This window comes from Penicillium psychrosexuale (genome assembly GCF_028828465.1).
Source record: "Penicillium psychrosexuale strain IBT 29551 chromosome Unknown utg000006l, whole genome shotgun sequence".
Classification (NCBI taxonomy): Eukaryota; Fungi; Ascomycota; class Eurotiomycetes; order Eurotiales; family Aspergillaceae; genus Penicillium; species Penicillium psychrosexuale.
In genome coordinates this window covers 73971-99814 of record NW_026643191.1, presented here as the reverse complement: position 1 = coordinate 99814, position 25844 = coordinate 73971, and the positions used below count along the sequence as shown (strand labels likewise).

The 25844-nt window shown below is 50.4% G+C and overlaps 5 protein-coding genes across 5 annotated transcripts; 2 read left to right on the top strand and 3 right to left on the bottom strand.

Annotated features, from left to right (window-relative positions):
• Window positions 1-423: 423 nt before the first annotated feature.
• N7518_009884 (membrane morphogenesis protein VPS13) lies at window positions 424-10019 on the top strand (the record flags this gene model as incomplete). The annotated part of the gene is made up of 3 exons (XM_057190810.1): window positions 424-9448; window positions 9503-9919; window positions 9979-10019. 3 exons carry the CDS (start codon window positions 424-426, stop codon window positions 10017-10019), a joined length of 9483 nt encoding a protein of 3160 aa, XP_057036946.1.
• A 456-nt stretch (window positions 10020-10475) lies between these two features.
• N7518_009883 (DUF3405 domain-containing protein) lies at window positions 10476-12770 on the bottom strand (the record flags this gene model as incomplete). The annotated part of the gene is made up of 4 exons (XM_057190809.1): window positions 10476-10577; window positions 10650-11496; window positions 11557-12393; window positions 12463-12770. The coding sequence occupies 4 exons, from the start codon at window positions 12768-12770 to the stop codon at window positions 10476-10478; spliced, it is 2094 nt and encodes a 697-aa protein (XP_057036945.1).
• Window positions 12771-13597: 827 nt separating this feature from the next.
• Window positions 13598-19608, bottom strand: N7518_009882 (proteasome activator BLM10; the record flags this gene model as incomplete). Its single annotated transcript, XM_057190808.1, has 3 exons — window positions 13598-13660; window positions 13721-19118; window positions 19178-19608. 3 exons carry the CDS (start codon window positions 19606-19608, stop codon window positions 13598-13600), a joined length of 5892 nt encoding a protein of 1963 aa, XP_057036944.1.
• A 790-nt stretch (window positions 19609-20398) lies between these two features.
• Window positions 20399-21872, bottom strand: N7518_009881 (uncharacterized protein; the record flags this gene model as incomplete). Its single annotated transcript, XM_057190807.1, has 3 exons — window positions 20399-20786; window positions 20843-21461; window positions 21530-21872. The coding sequence occupies 3 exons, from the start codon at window positions 21870-21872 to the stop codon at window positions 20399-20401; spliced, it is 1350 nt and encodes a 449-aa protein (XP_057036943.1).
• A 1380-nt stretch (window positions 21873-23252) lies between these two features.
• N7518_009880 (uncharacterized protein) lies at window positions 23253-24995 on the top strand (the record flags this gene model as incomplete). Its single annotated transcript, XM_057190806.1, has 1 exon — window positions 23253-24995. The coding sequence occupies one exon, from the start codon at window positions 23253-23255 to the stop codon at window positions 24993-24995; it is 1743 nt and encodes a 580-aa protein (XP_057036942.1).
• Between the last annotated feature and the right edge of the window lie 849 nt (window positions 24996-25844).

The window sequence follows — 25844 nt, the reverse complement described above, 5'->3', positions numbered from 1 at the left end:
CATCTCTTTTGATCCACGCAATCAGGGCCATTAACTTGCCTGAACTTGGGCTGGAATACCCAACATCATTTTGTCTCAATTAGCGCTTGTGATTTCTCTACATCCCTTCTTAATCTGACACCTAGTCATATCTTAACCGATTTCCGCTCTGCTTGGAGGGGAAAAAGGTCCCACCTCAGTATCGCGCGTGCTCTCAGTTGGATGGCTTGGATGTTCCCTATCAGCCAGGGTTCATAAAAGCAGCCCTTCTATCGCGTAAGAGTCCAATTAATGAAGAGGCTCCCTTGTTTCCTTTCACTTGGATCGCCACTGACTTGCGAAATCCCTTCAATTACAGACTATCGTGGAATCCCCACCTATTGACACCCGCACCGGCCATAGAGCCCGACCACCAGGCCCGGTCAACGGCTCCACGCCGCAATCATGTTGGAGGGAGTGGTTGCTAACCTACTGAACCGGTTCCTGGGAATCTACGTCAAGAATTTCGATGCGACCCAGCTCAACATCGGAATCTGGTCCGGCGACGTCAAGCTACGGAACCTTGAACTACGCCGCGAAGCGCTCGATCAGCTACGTCTCCCTCTGAACGTCGTCGAAGGCCACCTCGGAGAGCTTACACTATCAATCCCATGGTCAAACCTACGAGGCAAACCGGTGAAAGTCGATATTCAAGATGTCTTCCTACTCGCGGCGCCCAGAGAAGATGCGGACTTTGACCCAGAAGAGGAAGCAAAGAGAGAGAACGCGCTGAAGATGGAACGGGTTGAGAGCGCCGAAATTCTGCGCGAGCGCAATGCGGAAGGCATGAGCCAAGAGGAACAGCGCCGGAATCAGAGCTTCACACAGAGCATGATCACGGCCGTGGTGGACAACCTGCAGATTTCTATCAAGAATGTGCATTTCCGCTACGAAGACTCTATCGCATCACCTGGACACCCATTTGCTGTCGGCGTGACACTCAAGGAATTGAGTGCCGTCAGCACAGACGGGGAATGGAATCCGACTTTCATCCAATCCGACTCCAGTGTCACGCATAAACTGGCCGTCCTCGGTGCTCTTTCGGCTTATTGGAATACGGATGCCAAATTGCTCGGAACCGGGCGAGGCTCGGATATAGGCGCAGAGGCCCAGGGAATCAGCCGCGCTGATCTGATAGAGAAACTGAGAACTGCAATCGATGCCGACGAAGGAAACCAATTCATGTTGCGCCCCGTCAGTGGCCGTGCTGGACTGGAAATGGACAAGTCAGGCACATACGAACGGCCCGCAATCAAAGCACGGTTGCTCTTCGATGAGCTCGGCTTTGTTCTTGATGACAAACAATATCGCGACGCGTTGATGCTGGTCGATCTATTCCATTATTTCATTCGCCACCAGGAACATAAGAAAATCCAGCCTAAGGCCTCACCAAAAGAAGACCCCCGGGCATGGATGAGGTTCGCAGGAGAAGCCGTTCTGAGCAAGATCCACGAACGCAACAGGCGCTGGACCTGGGACTATATCAAGGAGCGCAGAGATGACCGCATAGCGTACATTGCCTTGTTCAAAAAAACGAAGAAGGAAGAGGCTTTCACGCCCGAAGAAACCAAGGAACTGCAGAGACTGGAAGCAAAACTGAGCTACGAGGATATCCGATTCTGGCGCTCACTTGCACGAAACCAGCTACGAAAAGAAAATGTCGGGGTCAAAAAGCCAGCAGAACAACAATCGTGGTCTGCCTGGCTCTGGGGCGCTAAGAAAGAGGAGTCCGAGGAGACCGCTATGACTGAAGAGCAGCGACAAGAGTTGTATAACGCCATCGACTGGGATGAAAAGAAGGCTATCACCGAGAGTGTGGATGTGCCTCGAGAATGGGTTAAACTCCAGGTCAACTGGAGTCTTCGGGCTGGTAGCTTTACGTTAATCCAGGACCCTCACGGGTCGGCCAATGAGGTCATGAAGCTAGTGTTTGACAATTTCCGAGCCAAGGCACTTCAACGCCATGATTCCTATCTCCTTGATCTTGACCTTGGAGGGCTGAAGATGTATGACGGCACTACTGCCGGGACTCTTTATCCCCAGATCGTCAAGGTCAAGGATTCTCCCCCTGAATCTACAAAGGTTGAAGAGCTAAGCGAGGACGATGATGACCTTGCCTCGCAAACCAGCGCAGACGATCTTCAGGATGAGGACAGTTTGTTCCATCTGCAGCTGGAGAAGAACCCGCTCGACAGCGATGCAGATACGGCGGTGAAGGTCAAGCTGAAGAGTATTGAGGTCATTTACAACCCTCGATTCCTCGTAGGAATTGTGAAGTTCTTTGAGCCACCCGAGCGACACATGGAGTCGATTGGTGCTCTCTTAGACACCGCGGGTGCCACGGTTGAAGGACTGCGGCAGCAAACCCGGGCCGGCCTCGAGTTTGCCTTGCAAGAACACAAGAAGGTTGATGCGCAATTCGATATCCACGCGCCTTTGATTATTGTACCAGAAAGCATCACACAACCAAGTTCACTTTGCTTGATTATCGACGCCGGTCATGCCAGTGTCAACAGCGAATTGGTCGACCGCAAAGCGATGCGAGAAATTCAGTCCAAGCAGAAAAAACAATATGCGGAGGATGATTACAAGCAACTGGAGCATCTGATGTACGATCGCTTCCTCATCAAACTGGACTCCACCCAAGTCCTCATCGGACCTGGCGTTGATGCAACCAAAGCGCAGCTCAACACGAATGTCGAGTCTAGGAATTTCCACATCATCGACCGTATCAATGTCGATTTTGCCTTGGAGATGTGTATCGTACCGAGCGTGACACAGCTAACCCGAACGCGCATATCTGGACATCTGCCAGAGCTTCACGCATCAATATCAGACACCAAATACAAGGGCTTGATGAAATTGATTGATATTGCAATCCCGGAATTCGATACGGAAAAGTCTGCCTCTGATTCAGTTACCGCGGCAGCCAAGGAAGAAGCAGCCCCAGCCACACGAGACAGATCATCATCCTTCCAACCAACAGTCCAACGTGACCTCCCTGTTGTTGACGACGATGAGGATGAAGTAGACAGCGAACATGCGAAGAAGCGCGTCGATACACCGGCTAATATCCATCGCCGAGACTTCGAATTCAAATTCACTGTTGGCCGTCTACGTGGATCACTCTCCCGTTCTGACCCCCATGACCCGCAACGGGATCAGTTGCTGGTTGAACTGGTTGCCGAAGGATTTGAGCTGGACTTTTACATGCGCCCCTACGACATGGTCGCCGAGGTCATTCTGAAGTCCTTGAGCGTGGATGATCACATCGAGGAGAATCCGGTTCCCGAATTCAAGAGAATCATTTCCTCTAAAGGCTTTGATGCCGACGAAGACAAGGACCTGTTCCAGCTGAAGATGGTACGGGTTAAACCCGAGTCCCCTGAGTTTGACTCAACATATGAAGGGGTTGCCATGAACCTTGACATATCAGTCTCCACTATCAATCTTGTCGTGACGAGAAAAACACTTCTCACGCTTCTGGACTTCACCCTCCTGACATTCACAAATCCTCAACAACCGACTCAACCCAACCCAGAAACAGACAAGGCTATTGAAGGGACCGCCAGCGTGGAAGAGAAGCCTGAGCAAGCTGGGAAGATTCGCATCAAGGCTAATCTCAAGAGTATTGCGCTCATTCTCAACAATGATGGAGTCCGCTTGGCAACTTTGAGTTTGAACACTGCCGACGTTGGGGTTTTCCTCGTGGGCAGCTCGATGCTCATTCAGTCTCGGATAGGCAGTCTGACTTTGGTCGACGATGTCAACCTGGGTGCCGCGGAGGACTCTGATATCCGACGCCTTTTGACCATAGAAGGAGATGATTTCGCGGACTTCAAGTACGAGACATTCGATCCCGATAGTGAGACACACCCCGGCTATGATTCCGAGGTCTATCTGCGATCTGGCTCCATCAAGATCAATTTCCTAGAGGAGCCCTACCGGAAGATCATCCACTTCCTCGTCAAGTTTGGCAAGATGCAAGCCATTTTCAATGCAGCTCGCCAAGCCGCTGCCAGCCAGGCCAACCAGCTCCAGGAGAATGCTTCACGTGTACGGCTTGACATTATTGTGAAGACGCCCATTGTAGTTTTCCCTCGCGTTATGACGGACGGCCGCCCTCGAGACACAATCATCGCTCACCTTGGTGAAATCTACGCCAAGAATGAATTTGTCCCCATGGACGATGGAAAGGACAGCCCTGCTGTCAACGTCATCTCGACTGGTGTCCGCAATATTCGCCTAACCTCCAACTTCCATTTCGAAGACGGTACATCCGAAGAGCTGGAGATGATTCAGAAGGTGAACTTAGAGTTCAGCATCTGCTATTTGGAGCATCAAGCAAACAACCCACGCCCAGACATGGAAATCGAGGGTTCTCTATCTCCCATTAATCTCCGTATCTCCCAGAGCCAGCTCAAGTTCTTGTTGGAGCTATCAAAGTCGATACCGAATGCGTTTGCCACAGATACCGAACAGCAAGAGCTCGAGGCTATGGAGTCGCTGCCCTCGTCGGTGACTGAACCTACTAGGGAGGCTAGTTCAAAGGCCGTCCAAGCACAAAATGGCTCGGGAGGAGCACCCCCTGATGACGAAAACAAAGAGACTTGGGTACGACTTGATATGATCTTTAAGGTCGACAGTGTCGGCTTGGAGCTTATCCTAGCGAACGACGACCAGCCCGTCGGCCGCCTAGAGGACTCCAGTCTGTCCAAGTTCTCTCTCAATGATACTCGAGTCAAGCTGCGTATGTTGACAGATGGCTCATTGGAGTCGGAGCTCCTCATTCATTCATTCTCCATCCGCGATAGCCGCAAGCAGGACTCGAACAAGTTCAGAAACATCATGTCTTTGATCAACAATGATGTCCAACAGCAGTTTATGGCTAGCGTGTCCATGTCTGGAGGACCAGAGAAGCACCTCATTGCGATGCTGACTATTGACAGCCCTCGCATTATGTTTGCTTTGGATTATCTGTCTGCTTTACAGTCATTCAGCCAGTCTGCATTTGCCTCTGAAGGACCGATAGAGGTGGTGGAGGATGAGAGCGAATCACCCGAGGAGTCTGAGTCAGGGTCCGATACTGTTGTGAGTTCCAACAAGGCTATAACCGAGGCTTCTTCGGGCGATGCCACAGCAGCGGCTATGACTGTTTCGTTCCGGGTGAATCTTGTCGACGCTCAGGTGATTATGGTGGCCAACCCTGCCATTCCTCACTCCGAAGCTATCGTACTTGGTACCAAGGAAGTTCTCATCTCCCACCAAAATGTGTCGACTCTACAGATTCAAAAAGTGGGCATGTTCCTGTGCCGCATGGACAAATTTGAGACGTCTCGACTCCGCATTCTGGATGACTTCACACTTGAAATGTCCATTGATAGCCGATCGCAAGATAAGGGCTCTGCTTTGACCTCCATTGAGGTGCACCTTGAGCCTTTGGTTCTTCGCTTGTCTCTGCGTGATATTCTGATGGCAATCCAGATTGTCAACAAGGCCTCTGAAATGACCCAGAATGCCCAACAGACTGAGAGCGGAGAGGCGAAGAAAATCACGGACACTAAGACAACCAGAGGGCGTTCTTCTAGCAAGACATCCTCTGCCGTTGCTAAGAGACCCAACCGCTTGAGTCAAGGAGCTGGAAACCTGGATCGGACAACTGCGTCACAAAGTTCGGTTGTCCTCAAGCGCGAAGAGATGTCTGCCAAGATCGACGGAGTTAGAGTCATTCTTATTGGTGATCTACACGATCTACCTTTGGTCGATTGGAGCGTCAAAAAATTCAACATCGACGTACGCGACTGGTCATCAACATTGAATGCCGATACCAACTTCGAAACGTTTATGAATGTGTATAACTTCTCGAAGTCGGCCTGGGAGCCGTTGATTGAGCCCTGGCAGCTAGGATTCCACATGGCCAAGGAGATCAACCCGGATGTTTTCTCTTTCGATGTGTATTCGCACAAGACAATGGAGCTTACCATAACATCCGCCACGATTGCACTCGCATCCAAATCCTTCCAGTTCCTTTCTACTGATCAGGATGTCCTTGCCAAGCCAAGAGGCGCTGATGCCCCATACAGAATCCGCAACTACACTGGATTTGACCTCAGTGTTTGGGCCGATGTCAGCGAAGGAGTGGAAGGCCCAGCGGCGAAACTTACTGACGGCGAAGAAGCCCCATGGCGATTTGAAGATTCCACCGCTATCCGTGAATCGCTCACCCCAGAAGGCCACGGCGGAGTGGTTGGTGTCAAATTGGAAGGCAGTGGCTTCGATAGTATCAGCCGCATTCCTGTCGTGCGTGAGGGCGAGGTTATCTACGCTCTGAAGCCGAAGCAAGAAAGTGTTCTTCACCGGCTACTCGTGGAAGTCAAACTGGGACCCGATAATGTCAAGTACATCACATTCCGCTCGCCGCTTCTTATCGAGAACAATACCCAAATTCCTGTGGAATTGGGCATTTTCAGCCCCGGAGAAGGCCACTTGCTGAAGATTGAGAAGATTTTACCTGGGGATGCCCGACCGGCACCCGTTGGATCAGCATACCTCCATTCTATCGTTGTTCGTCCCGATCAGGGCTTCGGATATGACTGGTCAGATGAGCGATTGTTCTGGAAGGACCTCATCAAGCGACCTACACGCACTGTCAAGTGCGTTAGCGAAAACGGACAGCAGGCTCCTCCTTTCTATTTCCAAGTCAACGCAACTTTTGATAGCAAGGATTCGCTTACGAGCGTGTATCCCTACATGAGGATCCGAATATTCGCTCCCGTGGAGATTCAGAACCTGTTGCCCTACGATTTCAAGTACCGCATCTACGACAAGAACACCAAGAAGGATTGGACGAACTTCTTGAGGAAGGGTGGCGTCAGCCCGGTCCACGTCGTGGAGCTTTCCCACTTGCTGTTGCTCAGCATTGATCTGCAAGATTCGGTCTTCCGCCAGAGCGAGTTTGCTATTGTCAACGGCAATGCCCAAGACTACCGCAGAGAGCATACCTTGACTCTTAAGGATGAGCGAGGTCTTCAACTGAGGTTACAGCTTCATTACTTCAACATCCCTAACAGTGGTGGTGCTTTCAAGGTTTCTGTGTACAGCCCATACCTTGTCTTGAACAAGACTGGCCTTCCTATGGACATTCAAAGCAAAGCATTCCTCCAGTCTGCGAGAAATGCCGCTGGTCAAGGACTCAGAGCCGATCCAAGAGACGAGGGTCGCGCACTTCCATACATGTACTCTTATGCCAACGAGGATCAAAGCAACCGATCTATCCTGAAGGTTAGCGATTCTGCATGGAGTAAGCCGCAGAGTTTCGAGGCTATTGGCAGTACCTTTGAGGTCATCTTCCCCGATCGCCAAGGTAGATCTGAGTTCCACTCCGGAGTATCTGTTGCCGAAGGCGAGGGCAAGTACAAGATGACCAAGGTGGTTACTCTTGCTCCACGGTTCATCCTAAAGAGCAAGCTCAACGAAGATCTTCTGGCTCGCGAGCCAGGCTCGTCCAACGTACTCCAGGTCAAAAACGGGCAGTTGGTACCACTTCATTTCCTTCGTCAAGTACAAGAGAAACAGCTGTGCCTCTGCTTCCCAGGAGTCAACAACCAATGGTCTTCCCCGTTCAACATCGCCGATGTGGGAACCGTGCACGTTAAACTAGCCAAGGCGAACCAGCGGCAGAAGCTGATCAAGATTGATATCATCATGGAAGGAGCAACTCTTTTCTTGCACTTCAGCCTCGAGCAACGCAATTGGCCGTTCTCCATGCGTAACGAAAGTGATATGGAGTTCATTTTCTACCAAGCCAATCCAAATGTGGAAGATGATGACGAAGAAGACCAGACTAGCGGCTGGAGGCCTATCCGGTATCGAATTCCCGCGCGGAGCATCATGCCGTATGCATGGGACTACCCGGCGACGAAGAACAAGTCTCTCGTGTTGACCTGCCAGGGCAAAGAGCGCCATATCAAGCTTGCCGAGATAGGAAACCTGATCCCAATGCGGATTCCAGCTTCGCAGCCTGGCGAACACCAGAAGATCATTGACATCAACATTGCTGCTGATGGCCCCACTCAGACCCTTGTGCTATCCAACTTCAAACCGTCGAAGAGTATGTACAAGCAACAAAGTAGACAATCCTCCCAGGTCGGCTCCACCGCTGGGTTCGAGATCAAGGAAATGAATTCGGACGTCAACTTCAAGGCCCAACTTCGCCTAGGTGGCATTGGAATCTCATTGATCAACCAGAACCTGAAGGAGCTGCTGTATCTCACATTCCGCGAGATTGAGTTCAAGTTCAGGGAGTCGAGGCTGTACCAGACTCTAAACGCAACGATCAAATGGATCCAGATCGACAACCAGCTCTACGGTGGCATTTTCCCCATCTTGCTTTACCCCAGTGTTGTTCCGAAGACTGGCAAGGAAATGGAAGCACACCCAATCTTCCATGCAATGGTTACACGTGTCAAGGACGACTCGTACGGTGTTCTCTATATCAAGTACGCGACCTTGCTATTGCAGCAAATGACACTTGAACTGGATGAGGACTTCGTCCTTGCCATGCTTGACTTTGTCAAGATTCCAGGTGCTTCATGGGCTGAGGAACAAGAGGGCAAACTGTGCGATGAAGACCTCAACATTCCAGAGCCGCGACAGGAAGACAATGGGCAGGATGTGTACTTTGAGCTCCTGCATCTCCAGCCGATGCAGATGGATATTTCTTTCATGCGCACCGAGCGCGTCAATGTGGAAGATACTATGCAGCCCTCCAACCCGTTGATGTTCTTTGTCAACGTCATGACAATGTCGATGGGTAATGTCAATGATGCACCAGTCCGACTCAATGCTCTGATGCTCGAGAATGCCCGTGTTTCTTTCCCCAGCCTGGTCGCCAATATCCGTGCACACTATACCCAAGAATTCCTGGGCCAGATCCATATCATTCTCGGTTCGGCCGACTTCTTGGGTAACCCTGTCGGTTTGTTCAACAATGTCAGCTCTGGTGTCGCCGCTATCTTCTATGAGCCATATCAGGGTTTGGTCATGACCGACCGTCCCCAAGAGCTGGGTCTTGGTATCGCAAAGGGTGCCACAAGCTTCATGAAGAAGTCCATCTTCGGATTCTCGGACAGTATGGCCAAGCTTACGGGAAGTATGTCCAAGGGTCTCGCCGCCGCTACTCTTGATAAGGAGTTCCAAACTCAGCGTCGGATGTCCAAAGTGCGCAACCGCCCCAAGCATGCTCTGTATGGAATCACGGCTGGTGGCAGTGCATTTGCAACTAGTCTTGCAAGCGGTATCGGCGGCTTGGCACGTCATCCACTGCAAGGTGCGGAGAAAGAAGGTATCCAAGGATTCTTCAAAGGTGTTGGAAAGGGTGTCCTTGGATTGGCTACCAAGCCAGCAATCGGCGCATTCGATCTTGCCTCTAGTAAGTTGAACCATTCCCTCTCTCTGGATATTCATCACTAACAATCCCTACTAGATCTGGCAGAAGGTGTTCGAAACACCACTACCGTTTTCGATGCCGAAGGTCTCGACCGTGTTCGACTCACCCGCTTTATTGGCACCGATGGCATTGTGCGGCCGTACTCGCAGCGCGAAGCTCTTGGACAGTTCTGGCTGAAGACCACGGACGACGGCAAATACTTCGATGAAGACTACATTGCCCACCTAGAGCTTCCTGGCCGAGATATGCTGGTCCTGTTGACGTACGCACGTATCATGCTAGTGCGCACGAAGAAGCTGTATACCGAGTGGGATATCCGTCTCACGGATATCCAGACCATTTCCAAGGAGCGCACGGGAATGAGTATCACGCTCAAGGGTGGTGCCAACGGACCTTTCATTCCTGTCCAAGATGAAAGCTCACGGAACTGGCTCTATAGACAGATTGCTGTTGGTAAGTGGTTACTCCGATCATGCTAAACGATGTCATATGCTAACCAGATCCTTTTCCAGCGGTCAATGCTTTCAACGAGAAGTATAATTCCAGGGGATAGAGAGGAAGAGGCACTCCCCCGGGGTTCTTAATGATGTCATGAGATGGACTACTTTCATTTTTGGGACCGGGATTATCAAAATTCACAGAGCATATGAACGGTAAATTGCTTTTGGTTCATCAGCTTGTTCCAGTCACGTACATAAGTTGCCTAATTTTTTGCGTCGTGGCCTTTTTGATGGCCTTTTACTGCTTCTCCTTTTTGTATACAGCGATGAAGAGTTCAGTTTTAGTGCAATTCTACGATTTGTTCAACATGGCGCAACCATCATCTGCCTTGCAAAATATCTCTTCGTAGTACAATGGGCGGTTCCTTAATGCAAATGATATCAAATGACTTCGGATTCTCTAAATTAGACAGTGAAGCAAGTCGTATGTGCCTTCTACATCAACGCCGATAAGTCAAAGCATAAGAAACTGAGATGTCAACAAGTCAACCACCGTAAATGGATATGAATCATGGAACAGCCCTGTCTGGGCCCATTTGTGGAGCCGTGTTCTTGATCGTATGAAGAAACATGGACGGGAAACAATGTCGACCGTAGCGATCCTCGGATATCTAGAAAAGACAAGTCAGTAAATTGATCCCATAATCCCAAAGAAAAAACAGCTGACGAATATATATACTCACTGTTTTCCCACCCTCATGCTCCGCAGTCTTGTACCCCAGCCAACGCCTGTACAAATCCTCCGCGCTATGTGTCGTGAACATATACGACAGCCGGTACATGATATGATCAAACATGTGATCGAAATTCCAGATACTATCCGGAGCCCCATTAACATTTTCCGGCGGACCGGGGTTGTAGATGCGCGCGAGTTCTCTCGGCGTCCACTGGCCATCCGCATAGATAGGGTGAGGAACATGCACAGCCTTGAGGCCGTGGAACATAGCCCACGACACACCCGTCATCTCCGACGCAAGTCCGAGACCCTTCGTTGCCTGCGCGTTGTGGATCAGATCTAGCAGACGTTTCGAGTACCGGCCCATGGTGATGACCGCGGCGCGGCGCGGCGTGTACTGGCCGTATCTGAAGTTCCAGACCTTATCGGGGAATGTCCACTGCGTGCCTTGCGGGTTGAATATTGGCAGGAAGGTTATGAAGTCTGCTTCTTCGCCGACACCCCAGGTGTAGTTGTCATAGTCTGGGGATGGCACTGGTGGGACTGGGCCCATTGGTCTGATCCCGGTGCCGGATACTGGGCCCCATATTGTGAGATTGGACCTGTCGGATAGGCTGTCGTGCACCATTTGTTTGAATTCGCTCCAGTTGCCGTGTGCGCCGGGGGTGTAGAAGTAGGCGTTGCGTTCCCAGAGGTATTTGCGAGGTTGTTGGCGTGCGAATGAAACTGCTTTGTCTAGGAATTGGTAAATGTGTCCTGTGTGGCGACCGTCCATTTCTAGCTGCCAGTAGTAGTCGAAGTGTGGGTACAGCTGGGAGAATATTTGCAGAGGTTGGTGGTGTTGGAGTTGGGGACTGTAAGTGCTGTTAGTAAGGGTGTCTTTAACATCGGTCAATGGGAGATGATTGATTCACCTGTGCTCTTCGATCTTGGGATACCAAGCCTCTAAGAGTTTGTTATTGAAGAACAGAGCCATATTCCGAAATTCCTTCGGGATAGCATTCCTGAGCCGGTTGATGGTCTTGATATCAGAGAAAATGGGCATCTCGTCCTCCTTGACATGACACAGGAGATAGATCTGATATTCTCCACCAGAATGCAGAGAAAGTTCCATAATCAAAGCCCGAAGGTATTCACGATGGTGAGGCTTCCAATTGAGCCCATTCCAAGCCCGAATCAGCACAGCCGAGCGAGGATGGTACTGCTTCACACCCGAAGCACCTGCAGGTGACTCCCGTGATTTGAGAGAATCCTGGGGAAGGTCAAAGGCTAATGGGCTCTGGTTTGACGAATTAGCGGTTGCAATGGACTCGTATCTGTCGGCGTTTCTTTCCAGGCAAAGGTTTTGCAGTCTATGCCAATCAACCTCGCACCACGGAACTGGGGGAAGGCGCGTGAAACCCGGTACCTCGTCCTCGCCATCGTCATCATAACCATATGCCCCGTAGCGGGAGTACCGGTCCGTGCAAACATTTTCGTCCAGGCCCAATGCCTCGTATGACCCGAATCGCGCTGCTGGGAACCCGGCTTGTTGACCCTTGTAGACTTGCATCATATCTTCTGCAGACCTGCGGTTGAGATTACGACCCCTGGGGCCAAGGCAGGGCTGGAACCTTCCATGGAATCGCTTCTTCCATTCTCGGCTGTTGTATGCTGGGTATGGATCGTAGACAAGTGGGACTGGGTGCGAGGCGTTGACAGACTCGATGCTGGTTAGGGTTAGGGTACCGCCCTGATAGAATCGCTTGTCTCTGCAAAGGTTGATTGTTAGCATAATCTTGTATCAACTCACGCATAAGGTACTTGGGATAGGTACAAACCTCCGATCATGTGCCATGCCGAACGCATCTGGCTCGGGTGAGTGGTCGCCTGCTATCTTGTCCCACAAACCAACATTCCCATGATACTGACCAGGCCGAAGGACCCCGGGGCCCTGTAACGAAGCATAGACAGTCTGGATTATGTTTGTCTCCGGGTACCCAAAGAGATATGAGCTAGTTTGGACAACGGCGACCAGACAGGTAAGATACCCCAGCCAGCGCAACCAGATCCACCGGCGATCCCGTGGAGAGACAGAAGACTTAATGTAAAACGGAGATGGCGTCCTGTTTCTCTTGAGGAGTTTCATAGTGAGTGGCAGTCAAGTTACAGGGCGGATAATTGCATTCTTTGGCTCTGAAAGCCACGGGATGTGCGTGGTGTGCGTGGTAAGATGGAAAGGGAAGTGCAGAGGTGAGCAATCAGACTGTATGAACAAGCATATATCAGTGAAAGGAACCAACGGATCTGTTTGACCGTAATGACTGGAAGGTTTTGGTCCTACGATGTCATCACTACGCGGTGTTGACTGCATCTCCGATTAAGATTTGGGTAATGCCCACTAGAATCCAACGTGATAGATAGACACAATAGGATTCTGTCTGAAGTTGTACAAGCCAAATAGCTATATGTTGGATATCTCTTGGAATAATCATGTCGCTAATATATGACCTGTGTGATTGTCATACAATGTATCACGCCGTGGGAGATACAAGTCCTTCGTAAATAGTATTAGGTCTCGGAGCTATACCATACTTCATTGAAAGTGACCAACATCCTAGGAGAACTTCCAAAGTCTTACATTGAGGAGCGGATGTCACCCTCATTTCCTGATATGGCTGCTCGTTGAATATGAAGCACTGCTTGGCTTGTTCTTTCACTTGTCACACTCAATTCTTGGGCTTATTAGAAAAGACGCTTATCACGGTGAATTATAGCCTTTAAACACAATAGGCCACCCACAGTATCTATACAAAGAGCAAATAAGCATAGCACAAGTCTTTCATTTCCGTACTAAAGATACACCACCCTATCAGAGAGCTTGGAATATGTACGAACGGCCATTAATCACATTGTCATTAGGATACCCGCCGCCAATCCAAAGAAACCCACGAAAATTAAATACCCAAGTTCCATTTACGCAAAGTAGCTCTTCCATAGAACACCTGACAAGTCCTCTAGCTGATCCGAGGTGAAAGCCTATATTAAAAATCGTTAGCCGTTTGCTTCGAGGATTGAACCTATATCATAAGTACGAACCTTTGCATCAATATGCCAAGTATCCTGTCTAGTCTTCTTAAACTCGCTGATAATCGACTTCACGCTCGAACCAACGATGCCGGGATCGTTGGCCGCGCGGATACTTAGCGTAGTCAGTGCCTCGGGCATCCAGTGAGGCGGAGGACTGTTGTAAGGGAAGGCCTGGATCAAAGCGCCAAGACCCAGCACAGCACCATGGCGAATGATAATCAAGCGGTTGTGCTCGGGGGTGGGGGTTCCAGCGCCGGATGAGACGGCGGAGGAGGCGATTCCAGAGCGGAAGTTCTTCGGTTTCTTAGGGAGGGGGTTGTCTGCCAAAAGCTTCGTGAAGCGTTCATGGAAGCGACTGACCATCTTTTCCCGCAGGAAGACGGGCGAGCATCGAACCATGCCGGATAATGTGGCCGAGGCGCCAGCACGGACTTCGTGCTGGGGGTCTTCGAGCATGGAGGCGATACACTCGAAGAGCTTGTCGCGGTCTGCGGGGTCGAGCAGGAACAGGCGGCGGAAGTAGATGATTTGGATGTTGATCATAATACGCAGGCGCTGGTGCCATGACGGGGATGACTGTCCGATGCGGATGAGAGATTGAACGAATTCGGAGTTTTTCTCCGCAGGGTACGGAATGTTAGGGAGGTGACGGAAAACGTGGTATGCAAGGGATTGAAGCTCTGGGTCCTCCTTCACATCCATCATGTGCAGGAGCTGCGCGGTGAAGACATCAGGGAAAAATGGGACAAGCTGGGTACACTCATGAGAAGACAAGGTCGAGTCCAACCAAAGAAGAACAGTTTTGCTACCCGAGGTGTAGGATGAGGGTGTCTGTTGGCCAGGAGCTCTGGCCTTCCGCCATTCCTCGATTCGACTGAAAACCCCATGAATCACCTTGGTAAAGTCTTCAGTAGGCGGGTAGGGGTATGCGCCAACAGAAGAGGATGATTTCTGGGCCTCGAGAAGATGCTGAACATCAGGGTACGACTCGTGGTATCTCGTGCGATAAATCGTTGCAAGAGTTTGACCCATTGCCTCACGGACGCCCTTGTACGGGTGGTCCAAATGCGCAAGGAAATCCTTCACAATGGGCTTCTCGAGCTGGTAGTGCCAACCGGAATCAATGATACATTGATGCAGGAGGTTGATCTTAGAGCTTTCCTTGAATGCTGCGTTGGTCGACATATCAAGACGGAAGCTGGACAACCAATCGACCAACGGCCAAGCGCGGCGGGGATCACGACATTGAAGGATCATGTGAAGGAATGTTGTCCAATAGCCAGAGTTCTCTGGAGTGAGGCCATCGGTGAAGACCTTTCGTACAATAGGGAATGCATATTCCCAGACCATAGTCCGCTTCTCCACGCCTGTATCCGTCACCGAAGATATCAAAGCTCCGAGAATTTCAGCCGTGGCACGATGTTGGTGCTTATCACTGCCGTCTCCAAAGACGTCCTTAATCTCCTCTTGGATTTCCTCAAACGAGACGACTGTAAGTCCATCTCGGATCATGAGCTCGAATGCGTAGAGAAGCATCATAGCACAGGACATGCGGAACTTGTCAGCAGATGGGTCCCGTGGCTCTTGCTTCAAGTACATGAAGAATTTGGAGAACCACTCGCGAGTAAACAACTTGCCCATCTTGGTGCGAACCTTCCATTCAACATCGTCATACTCGATATCCCGTGCTACATTGGACTTGTAAGCCGGCATAGTCTTGCCCCACACAAGCCAGCCCGGGAAGTCGTGATCAACGTAGTACTCCGCCTCAGGCTTTGCAAAGCTAGAAAGGTATTCTTCAGTGTATCCTTTCTCAAAGGGTTTTGTTGCAACCTTGATTTTGGACGGGAAACGCTGATGGCCAAGAATATAGTTCTTGTACTCGTGCGTGCAGATGGCCCGCACATCAATCATCGTGAACAGCGCTATGAGAGCCTGGGAGTACATGCCTCGCAAGCCAGGGTGGTCGTCAATAGACCCGAGTGTCATCAGTTCGATCAAGTTATCGCTGGCGATATAGTCAAAGCGGAGACCCATAGTGATAACGATGGTTGCAGCGCGACTGGCAATCTTCCAATGGGACACCCGCGCCAGGTTGACCAGCTCTTCGGAAAGGTCGGCTTTCTTCTTCTCGATAGCAACACGCTTGCTGTTGACAACTGCGCGCTTTTTCTCGATCTGCTCGCTGACATCTTCAATAGGAGCAATTGCCTCTACAATCTCTTGATCTAGGATAGCCATTCGCTCCATCGCGCGACCGTAATCCATGACCTGGAAGACTGCGGTGGAGCAAATCTTCTGGACAGAAGGCTTATCAACGGCGCTGGCATCAATAAATGTTCTGACCACGGCAGGCGCATACTTCCAATGCCGCCCGACAGTCTTGGCTACACTGCTCAGAAGTAGCGAGTAGAGTGCTCCCTTAATGCGTGCATGATCATTTTCCTTGACACCCCTCTGCAGAGCCGTGAGCAGAGGAGGAATGACGAGTAGTCTGCCGCCATAGACCGCTTTGAGTGCCGATTCGCCTGCATTTTGAGCATTGCGGCGCGTTTCTGTGTAGAGCGAGACACAGGATTCGGCAATATCAAGAAGAAGAATTTCATCAAGCTTAGACCGAGGACGGGGAGAAGCGTTGTGTCGTAGGCGTTGGAGGTGATACACGTTGGCTCTGCGCACAAGCAAGGGTCTGGGGTAATCTTTTCGCATACCACTCATCTTGTAAGGATGAATGTCCGCGGCTAAGAGGCGAGTCACTCGATCGAGTACATGAGCGGACCTCTCAATGCCCACATCAACAAACCACGATCTAAAGGCAGAGTACAAAGCCCCGAAGCAAGGAACATCATCCTCTTGCTTATCGCTCAAGAACCGGTGTACATCATGTAAGACCCAGCCAGTTCGCTCACGGAGTCCATGGATGGTGGTGTATAATGGGTCTCCCTCCTTGAGAGCGTACCCAGTGGGGTATGTGAAAGCCTGTCTGATTATAGCATCATCAGAGCTGTCCAGAACAGCATCTTCATCATTCTCATGGTCATTAGAAACACCCGAATCATCCTTCATCTCGACATCCCCGGAGGTACCGTTCGAGGGTCCTTGTGTTGTGATTGATGCGGCTTTGGAATCAAAGAGGACAGAAACTCCAGACAACACGAGCCGCAGGAGTACGAGGTTGCGAGTGACCTCATCTGACCAGTCCTTGCCGCTTCCATCACGCTTGACAGTTGATGTCTCATGTGTCAGTGCAGATAGGGACTTCAAAGCCGTTTCTGTTTGGATTTTGAACACGTCGACGGCAAACTCAATTTCCTGGTGCGTCGGCACATGCCAATTGATGGTGAGGTTGTTCACATCGGCTTGGTAACTCCAGAGCTTCGGCTCGATGCCGTTCGCTTTGACTGAAGGTTCGTAGAGTGAGAAATCATTAGTATAAGTCCCAGTCAGGTTGAGCAAAAGGTGGTGAATGAAGTTGGAAATATGAACTGTAGGAATGCCACGGCAGTTCTGTTGCATATAGACTGCAATGTCAAACAGTTCTTGGCGGTGACTAATGACGGCGCTGCCAACATGCACCACGCACATGCTCAGCATACTGACATTCCATACTAGACTTCGATCACGAGGCAAAACATCGGTTCCTGTGGTTCGGGTTGATCCAGCACCATTATCTTCGATCTCAGTGCGGATAGCTGAAGTCAAGACAGGGATGAAACGCTTGAGGGCCTTCTCTGGGTTGACTTTGCACAGGGCGTTGCAGATGAAAGCCATTGCATCACGAGCCTGGTGGATGACATGGTTGGACACGAAATCCACAATCTTCCCCAAGGCGATATCGTAATACTCTGGAGAGAGAGAAGCGAGCAAAGGCATGAACGTGGCGGGAAGAGTGTTCACGATATTCTCTTCGGGTGAACCGTTTCGAACCCTGGATACGTCCGGCAGATTCTCCAAGAGTGTGAAGACACGACCTAGGAAAGCTATCGTGAAGTCTCCGAAACCACATGTCGAAGAACGCAAGATCAATTCCTCGGTCTCGTCATCTAACTCTGTATCATAACCAAGCTGTACATCGGACCCTTGCTCTTCCATCCTCTCCATTTCACCTGAGATCCATTGCATGGCAAGCATGTTGCAGTTGATATCCTCTCGCCCTTGGGTCAAATCGACCATTGGAATATTGTAACAGGCCGATTGGATGAACGATAGAGCATGAAGCGATTTTTCAAGATCATTCGCGTCAATTCCAGGTAGTGTTAGACCCAACAAAGTTGTCATATGACAACGATAACCCTTGGTACGCGAAATGACACGAGACAGCGATGTCATAGCCCGAAGAGAAGACGCAGTCCGGTGTACTTCGACAAGACCTTGAATCGCAGGGTAGATTCTCTGCAAAGCACCGGGTAGGATGAGATGCGGTTCTAAGTAGGCCAGACCTTGCAAGGTTGACAGGGAGAAGGTAATTGCAGTGCCGCTCTTAGCATATATGCCCATGAAGACTACGTCACGGATGCACAAGACAAACCGCCTCTTCAGAGCCTCATTCAATCGTCGCTCGGGCGGGACTTCCAGCTCACCACTTTGTTCGCGATTCCAACGCATGACGAAGAAATCAGTCAGGTAATAAACCAGTTGGGACAGGGTCTTAGTCCAATGACCTGAGTTTGAAGGGTGGAAGAACGTCTCGACAGCTTGGATTAGACCTTCCAGCTGTGTGAGAACTGAAACCTCGGCATCTACACAAGCGGGTGAAAGCGACATCACAATCCACCGGGCAATATGATGAGCAACAGGGTGCTTCCGCCCATCTCGATCAAGCATGATACCCAAACCAGACGAGATATCCACCAAGGCACTGTACGGGGAAGTGGATTGCCCGACGGGGATCTCCAACAACCTCAATATCGCAGTGAAAAGGAGAGCGGACTGTTCCTTTGTGAAGATACCGTGCTCGGAGAATGGAATGTGAGCAGCCGGCAGAGAATCTCTGGCCAATCGGGAAAGATAGTCCAGATATGTTGTGTCAAATGTTTTTGACCGACCGACCAATGACCACAGATGGAAATGTGTAGGCAGATAGCTCTGCGGTAGGAGATCGACTCGCGATTCGGGAGCCGGGGATGTCGGGAGCAACAAATTAATGAGCCCGGCGACAACGAAGGCACCTTCTGAGAATGATGTGGTATAATGAGGCAAGAACTCCTCAAGCATAGCGGGGAGCTCACACGGGTCAATGAATAATTGAGCGAATGCGCAAAGCTTGGTCAAGGTCTTAACATTGCGCTTCAGGTTGGTCGAGTGAACGAGGCCGGACTCGGTGGGGAGGACGAAAGCCTTGAGCTCCTTGTATAGAGGCTTCCAATCTAAGATGAGATCTTGGACTGGTTTGAGATAATGCTTGCGCCTAAATGATGTGTTAGCAGCCGCATTACTTTCGCAACCAACACTGAGAACCCATCTCACTTCGTGAGAAGCATGAACATGCTCGCAAACCGCTCAGCGACCGATGGGTCAATCCCAGGAGCAAGCGCAAGCTCAAAATACAATTTTACAAGGCTGATTCGCTGCGCCTTGGTTGGATCGAACTTGAGCGACAGCCATCCGCGTAGCTCGCGTGTCCAGTGCACGGCTCCGGGATTGAAGTCGCCGGCCTCCACTGCAATATAGAGCTGGTTCAAAATCTCTCGCAGATTTTGATTCCGCTCACTCTCATCCTCGAGGTGGTATGGGAGGTATTTGAAGTATGGATAGGTACGGGGGCGCACGCGGGCTATCGGTTCGCCTTCGCTATTCACGGCGACGGGCTCACCACCGGGCGAGGTCGCCCGGGAGAGCTCTTGTGCATGATGGAAATTGTCGGATGTGAGAACCGCCTTGGGAACAGAGGCTTCCATCGTCGGATGGGGGATAGGGAAGGGAATGGTCGACACGAGGTGGGTATGGAGGTCAGGGAAGAGTAGCCGTTGCTGTCGGGTGAGCTCTAGAAGCAAGCAATATGTCAGCAACGTCGATGTTTCACAAGGGTATCTTTTTTTCCGGCGCCCTATCAATAATAGAAGAAGTTTCGAAGGAAATCGTACTTTTAATGAAACTCTGAAGCTCCTACTCCGAAAAGCGCGGGATTTGGAACCGAATACTATTGTATTTCACACGGCTGTGTTCGCATGGGGTACTTTTTTTCTTGGCAAGCGAGGGGAAATATGACGGGCTCGTATTTCTTTTGGTAATTGAGCAGCTCAAGATTTCGGCCTCTGTTTCTTCTCTTCTTCTTGAGATGCCTAAATGGTGAAGGTCAAGAGGTCAAACGGGAGAGAGTCGAGGTTGTGATGACATAATTATACGTAACGAAGCTTGGGCCCGGCAGAGTGAGCCGCGTGGAAAGATACACTAAAGATATAGTAGGACTTGTTTTTGATAGTTGTTTGAAAAGATGCGTGAGATTCGTTTCTTTCCCTCTTTTCCAATTTATAATAGTTCAGTTGGTGGGCGACTGCGGCTTCCACCCCTGTTTAGGCAGACAGGCACCTTACGCAAGCATTTTGCCCAACCAACACTCGGGAGGCGGCATTTGTGGTCATTCAAAGCAGTCTAGGCCGTGTTTTCTAACTTAAATCACATATCAATGTATACAGCAGGTGACTCGGGCCAATATTGAGCCGGGTCATCCCTGCTGGTCATTCTTTTTCATGCCGGGGGTAGGAAAGAACCGAAAAGAACACCCTGGATCAACGCATAGGCCACCATGCTATACACAGCGGCTACAAGAGTCCGGCTTTGCTTGGGAGTACTTGAACTGAGATCTACCGCACTGGTAACCAAATACCAGTACCATAAGGGATACCCTGACGATATGCGGTTGATGATCTGGACATGGTAGCTGGTGAATGCCATGACAGCCAGCAAACCCTGGGGAACCGCTAAGCGAGCGAGCATTGAGCCCGGGCTAGTCGAGGAGGAAGAGGGACTTTGTAATGCCCACAACGTAGATCGGCATAGAATGGCCAACATGGGCGCCGCCAACAGGAAAAGAGGTATATTGGAGACGGTCCAATATCGCAAGAATCCCACATTCCTATTGCAGTCAGTAAGAGCGAGGACAGTGGTATTCGGACGCGAATGACTGCTTACCAATAATGATTTTGGACCCAGCCGTAGATGCTAGGCAAAGTCCACTCACACCATGGCCGAAGATCGCCCTCGGACATGCAGTACATGCGGTAGGCTAGGATTTGAGGAATGACTATCCCAGATCCTACAATACAGCCACCGACAATGACCACTGCAAGTCGAACAGTGGTGTGCAGTGTAGGTCCTTTAGTCAAGATCTTCCAGCCCAGAACTGCCGCATCATAAGCAAATAGGAACCCGCTGAGAACCCCATTACTGCGGACCATGGTGGCAACCGCGAATAGAACCGCGGATGTGAGAACCCGAATATCTCGCAGACGAGTTGCCCCATTGCGCTCGGCAATGAGAGACGATGAATAGAGGTAAAAGCCAGTTATGTTGAGAAAAGAGACTATCGACTCTCCATAGGGCGCGGAAAGAAAAGCGCCCCCTGGCGAGATGATGTGGAGAGCCGCAGATAGGAAACAAATGAGGTGTTGGGTGGCAGTCGCATGGCCAAAGATATTGGCCGACAGACGATAGAGCGCCAATACGGACAAATAATGGGCGACATGGGAGAGAACCACTGCCACCATGGCAGTGCTAGCGGGTCCAGCATCTCCGCCAGAGAGACGAATACCTATTTCCAGTATTAGTGTTAGAATGAGATGATGAGATGCTAGAAGAGTCCCAGATGGAATTATGTACCTGAAACAAAAATAGACAGAAGCTTAGTGTAGCCCCAGCCAAAGGCCCATTCTTGCTCGTACAGGTATCCCTTTTCGGCAATATCTAGGAAGTAGATACTGTCCCATCTGGCAAATCTAAGGGGTCCGGAGAGAGACTCGGACTGGGTAGCCGTTGGATTGGCAGCATATGAGATCAAGGAGGTGGAGGTATCATAACCTGATCCTGGACAGGCAACAACAACGATATACAACAGAACCTTCCATGCCCAAAATGCTAGCGTCAAACTTCGAATCGGGTTGTCCAATCGTAGCAGTGTGGCAAACAACGGCGGTGGCCTCGTGGTAGGTTGAACTGGAGCCATAAGAAGTTTCCAGTGACCTCAGCCACTAAGCGGGTGACTTAAATGAGACCTCGGGAGTTCTTCCAATAGGGGATGCCTAGCGGTCTAGATTTCGGGATGTTTACCTCACGATTCACCGGGTTGTGGTCGACCGATCTACCGAGGTAACCTTACGACCTTCCCAAGAGGTGGACGCTGAAATATTCGGCTGCATAACTGTGCATAATTAGTCATCCGATCCACCGGGCGTCAAGGTTTGATGAAAAGAGACGTCCTTGCGAGAACCTGCTAGACACAGCGAGGTAGGGACTTTACTCCCGTGGCGATTTGGGGACATCTAGCAAATTTTATCTTGTGGGCATTTTAGATATGTGAAACAAATGATCAACACAGAATCAATAAACGACGTAGCTACCCGTCGTGCTCCGTACATATCGTAAATAGCAATCTGCCAAGAATTTCCGTTATTCCCAAGGCTGAGCTACCAGCATAAGCGCTAGTTCATCGGACTTTGCGCCACAACAATTTGCCCGATTCCAAGGTTAAATTGTGTACGGGTCATCAACGGATTTCATACTCCGTAGATATGAAATGCTCAAAGTTATCCCCAAGAAAATTCAACTTCTGAACGTGATAGTCCCACCATGCCTAGAAAAATATATGGAGCTCTCCCTAGTATATGGGCTCATGAGGTAACCAGCCTCGGACCAATCTGCCGATTTTTCAATGAGATGGGGCTTGCCAAGAGGGGCAGACCATCCCGATCTTAGGCCAAAAAAGACCTGACTGGATACTAAGTAGGGATTGATGATCGCCACGGAATCCGGATGAGTCGGAGGCCGTATATGGCCGAGCCCGCTGACAGGAGCTGAACTTCCGGTTTTGTGCATTAAACTACTCCGTACTGCGATTTTTGCTAGTACGGAGGAGTACTTTGATATAGACTAGTTATAATTTGTTTATTAAACATAAATTACACACTGGGGGGGTCAATTCTGGGATTTTGTGCAACTAAATGGCGTTCCACTACGACATTTCTATTTACTAGTTCCTTTCGGTCTTTTTTTTTTTTTTTTTTTTTTCTTACATAGCTTCATAAGGCTGACCGCCCCATTCAGACTGAGCATCTTTGTCCTTTATTGCTCCTGCAGTAACATTCCTCTTCTTCAAATCTTTCAACTGCCCTTGCATATACTTTCTCTTGCACATTCTTGTCTCTACATCTGTTCCATTTTACCTCGTCATAAGCCCTTCCCCACACATAGCTCTGGGGCTGAACTTCCCACCCCCGCAGCTGACGCGTTTGAATACGGCCCGTTTATGAGTAGTACATCGGATCGGGGTGAAATTCCACAGAGATCTGATTCTCTCACTCCAATGTGGCTCTGCTAGGGCTTAGACATGCTGTTGAATCTTGGCCTCACAGCGGATGCCGCAGCTGCCCATGCCAATGAACCTAAGAAACCAGAAGCCAAGCCTTCCACGTGTACTACCTACTCGCCTACGTTCTTACTGTCTGCTCTACCATTGTTGAACTCCTTTTACAGCCCTCCTAGGCTGCCTGATGGTTCTACTGATTGTCCGGGCCTTGTATCCGCTATGACGATGGATTCGATTGAGTCGGCCTCGGACTCGGGCGAACTCTCCAGAGAATCAGCCATGGTCGCCAGGCCTCGAGTTGCCCGTTCAAACACAGGTCGGAAGTCTCGACCCAAAACATTGTATCAATTCGCCCACCCCGCCGCTCATGCTCGCCACAAGCGATTCAGATTCCGTCCTAAACTCCTCCTACAACTACAACAGGTGTCGCAAACCCCTCGGCCCCTACCAGTCGTGGACATTCTGCCATCGACGTCTTACCTCCCGCTACTGGCCCGCAAATTCCCAGCCATTTATCGAACAAGAAACGGATTGGGTCCATATGACCTCATCGTGGTGTTGAGCGAACAATACGACCGGGCGGTGGACAGCATTCCTGAGAAACGTGTCAGCTCGGAGGATGAGGACGAAGATCATCGCGAAGTCGTCGCCACCGTCTGTCAAAAATATCAAGGAGATGCTCGAATGAATGGAAAGGCGGAGATATGCTTGAACTTCGGGCCGATCTGGGAGGCTGCGCCTCTCCCAAGCGGGTCTTACGAGTTTGTCGCTCAGACAGATAGCGGCGTGCAAGTCGTGCGGTGGGCTTTGCGTGGTGGGAGGAATCGACGGATGACTATGCCCGCAACGACACAATCGCGCGAGGACGGCAAGCGCTTCACCTTCAGTGTCATCGATCCTACCACCCGCCGACATCCCGTGCTCGCGTCCATGACTCGAAATCAGTTAGAAGTCAATAACGAATATTCCACGGCTGTTCGGTCTGGCACCGGCCCCACGACTCCAAGCTCAGGAATGTCAGTCGTGAGTGATGCCTCGGACGAGACTCCCCTCGATGGCAGCTCGGTCATTCTTGACGATGGACTACGAACTTTGATTGTCGTCACCGGCATCTGGGTTGCCTTCCGTGAGGGGTGGTCAGACAATTTCCGCTACGGCGACCCGGTGTCTTCGCCCGCAAAGTCGAATACGTCTCCAACGTCCGCGAAGTATGCATCTCCGACGACCGCCAAGAATGAAACCGACTCTTTCCCGAATGTCACTGAAGACGGCAAGCGCTGCTTGTCAGTTTCCAGTATCCGCCGTTCCAACATTATGGAGGGAGGTAGTTTGTCCAGGCGCTCCAACTCCACCGGTGCTGCATTCATGGATCGAGCGAAACGACGATCCGCTTCTGGGCTGAGCACTCGCCTGAACCGACACAGCATGTTCACTACTTCGGGCGAGAACGGCCGCGATATCGTTGTCTCTCGTCCCCCTTCCCCTCGCCCACCGTCCGCTGAGGTGGAAGATTCATCTCGAGCTGTTTATCCAAGAGCAAAGTCTCCTGAAAAAGCCCAGCCGGAAAGAGAAACCGTTCGATCAAAACCGCGGCCAGATCGAGATCCTCCTACCTCAAATTCCCACCTCATGCACCATAATAGCACCCGCAAGAAGAAGTCGGATGCTCCGCTCCCTGGAGCTGTCGACTCAACCAAAAGCAAACTCAGCCGCCGCCTCAGTACATTCTTTGGCATTTTCCACCGAAAACACGATACTCATTGACTTTTCCATTTCCCATCACCATCTATACCCCTGCATCATATTTGTGGCTAGTCTACATGTAGACATCATCATAGCCCCTCTTTCGAGTCTCATCTCAATTGGCATCAGTTGGGCGTTCATACGTGGCAGTGTGGTTCGTCTGGTACGAATCCTTGCCGGTTTGTTTTTCTTCTAGTTCCCTCTCTCTCTCCCTCTCTCACACACATTCCAACTAGCATCTAGCATCCTTTGCTTTTTGCGCACCCCTCCATCTTCTCTTTTCCTACCTACTTCTTACCATATCTTCATTTCCATATCCTGAGGTCAAAATATGTATGCTTGTATCTCACTTGTGCACATTGCTACCCATCTATCTAATCACGCTACATATGAATATAATACCCATCACTCACAGTGAATTCCACAAGCCTTTCTATTTTAAGTAAAGACTCAAAATATCTTGCTAATCTTATCAAGGAACCAAAGTCAAAGATGTAATAGTTCTGCCTTCCGTCAGTTCGTTGCGAGCCAGCCTATTCTCTTGCTGCATGAAACCGGCGACCTCGGAGTAACGTCCATCTGCACCTCCCAGGTCATAAAGCGCTAGAGGAGATCGGGGAAGGATCGTCCTGTGTTGGGCGCTAAGCCACGCCGTTATCTACTAGTATCTCGATCGAATTGGCGTTCGCCAAGATAATAATAATGCGATCTGCATGCGCTTGTCCAAATGTGATGAATACCAGCTAGCCTTTGCCAAGGTGGTGGCTTATGAGGTGTATACTTCCCACTCCGTAAAGGGTGATTTGTCGAGAATGTGTGGCTGAGCCAGTGGATGTTTCGAGTGGGTGTTCGAGTGGATGCTTACCCCGT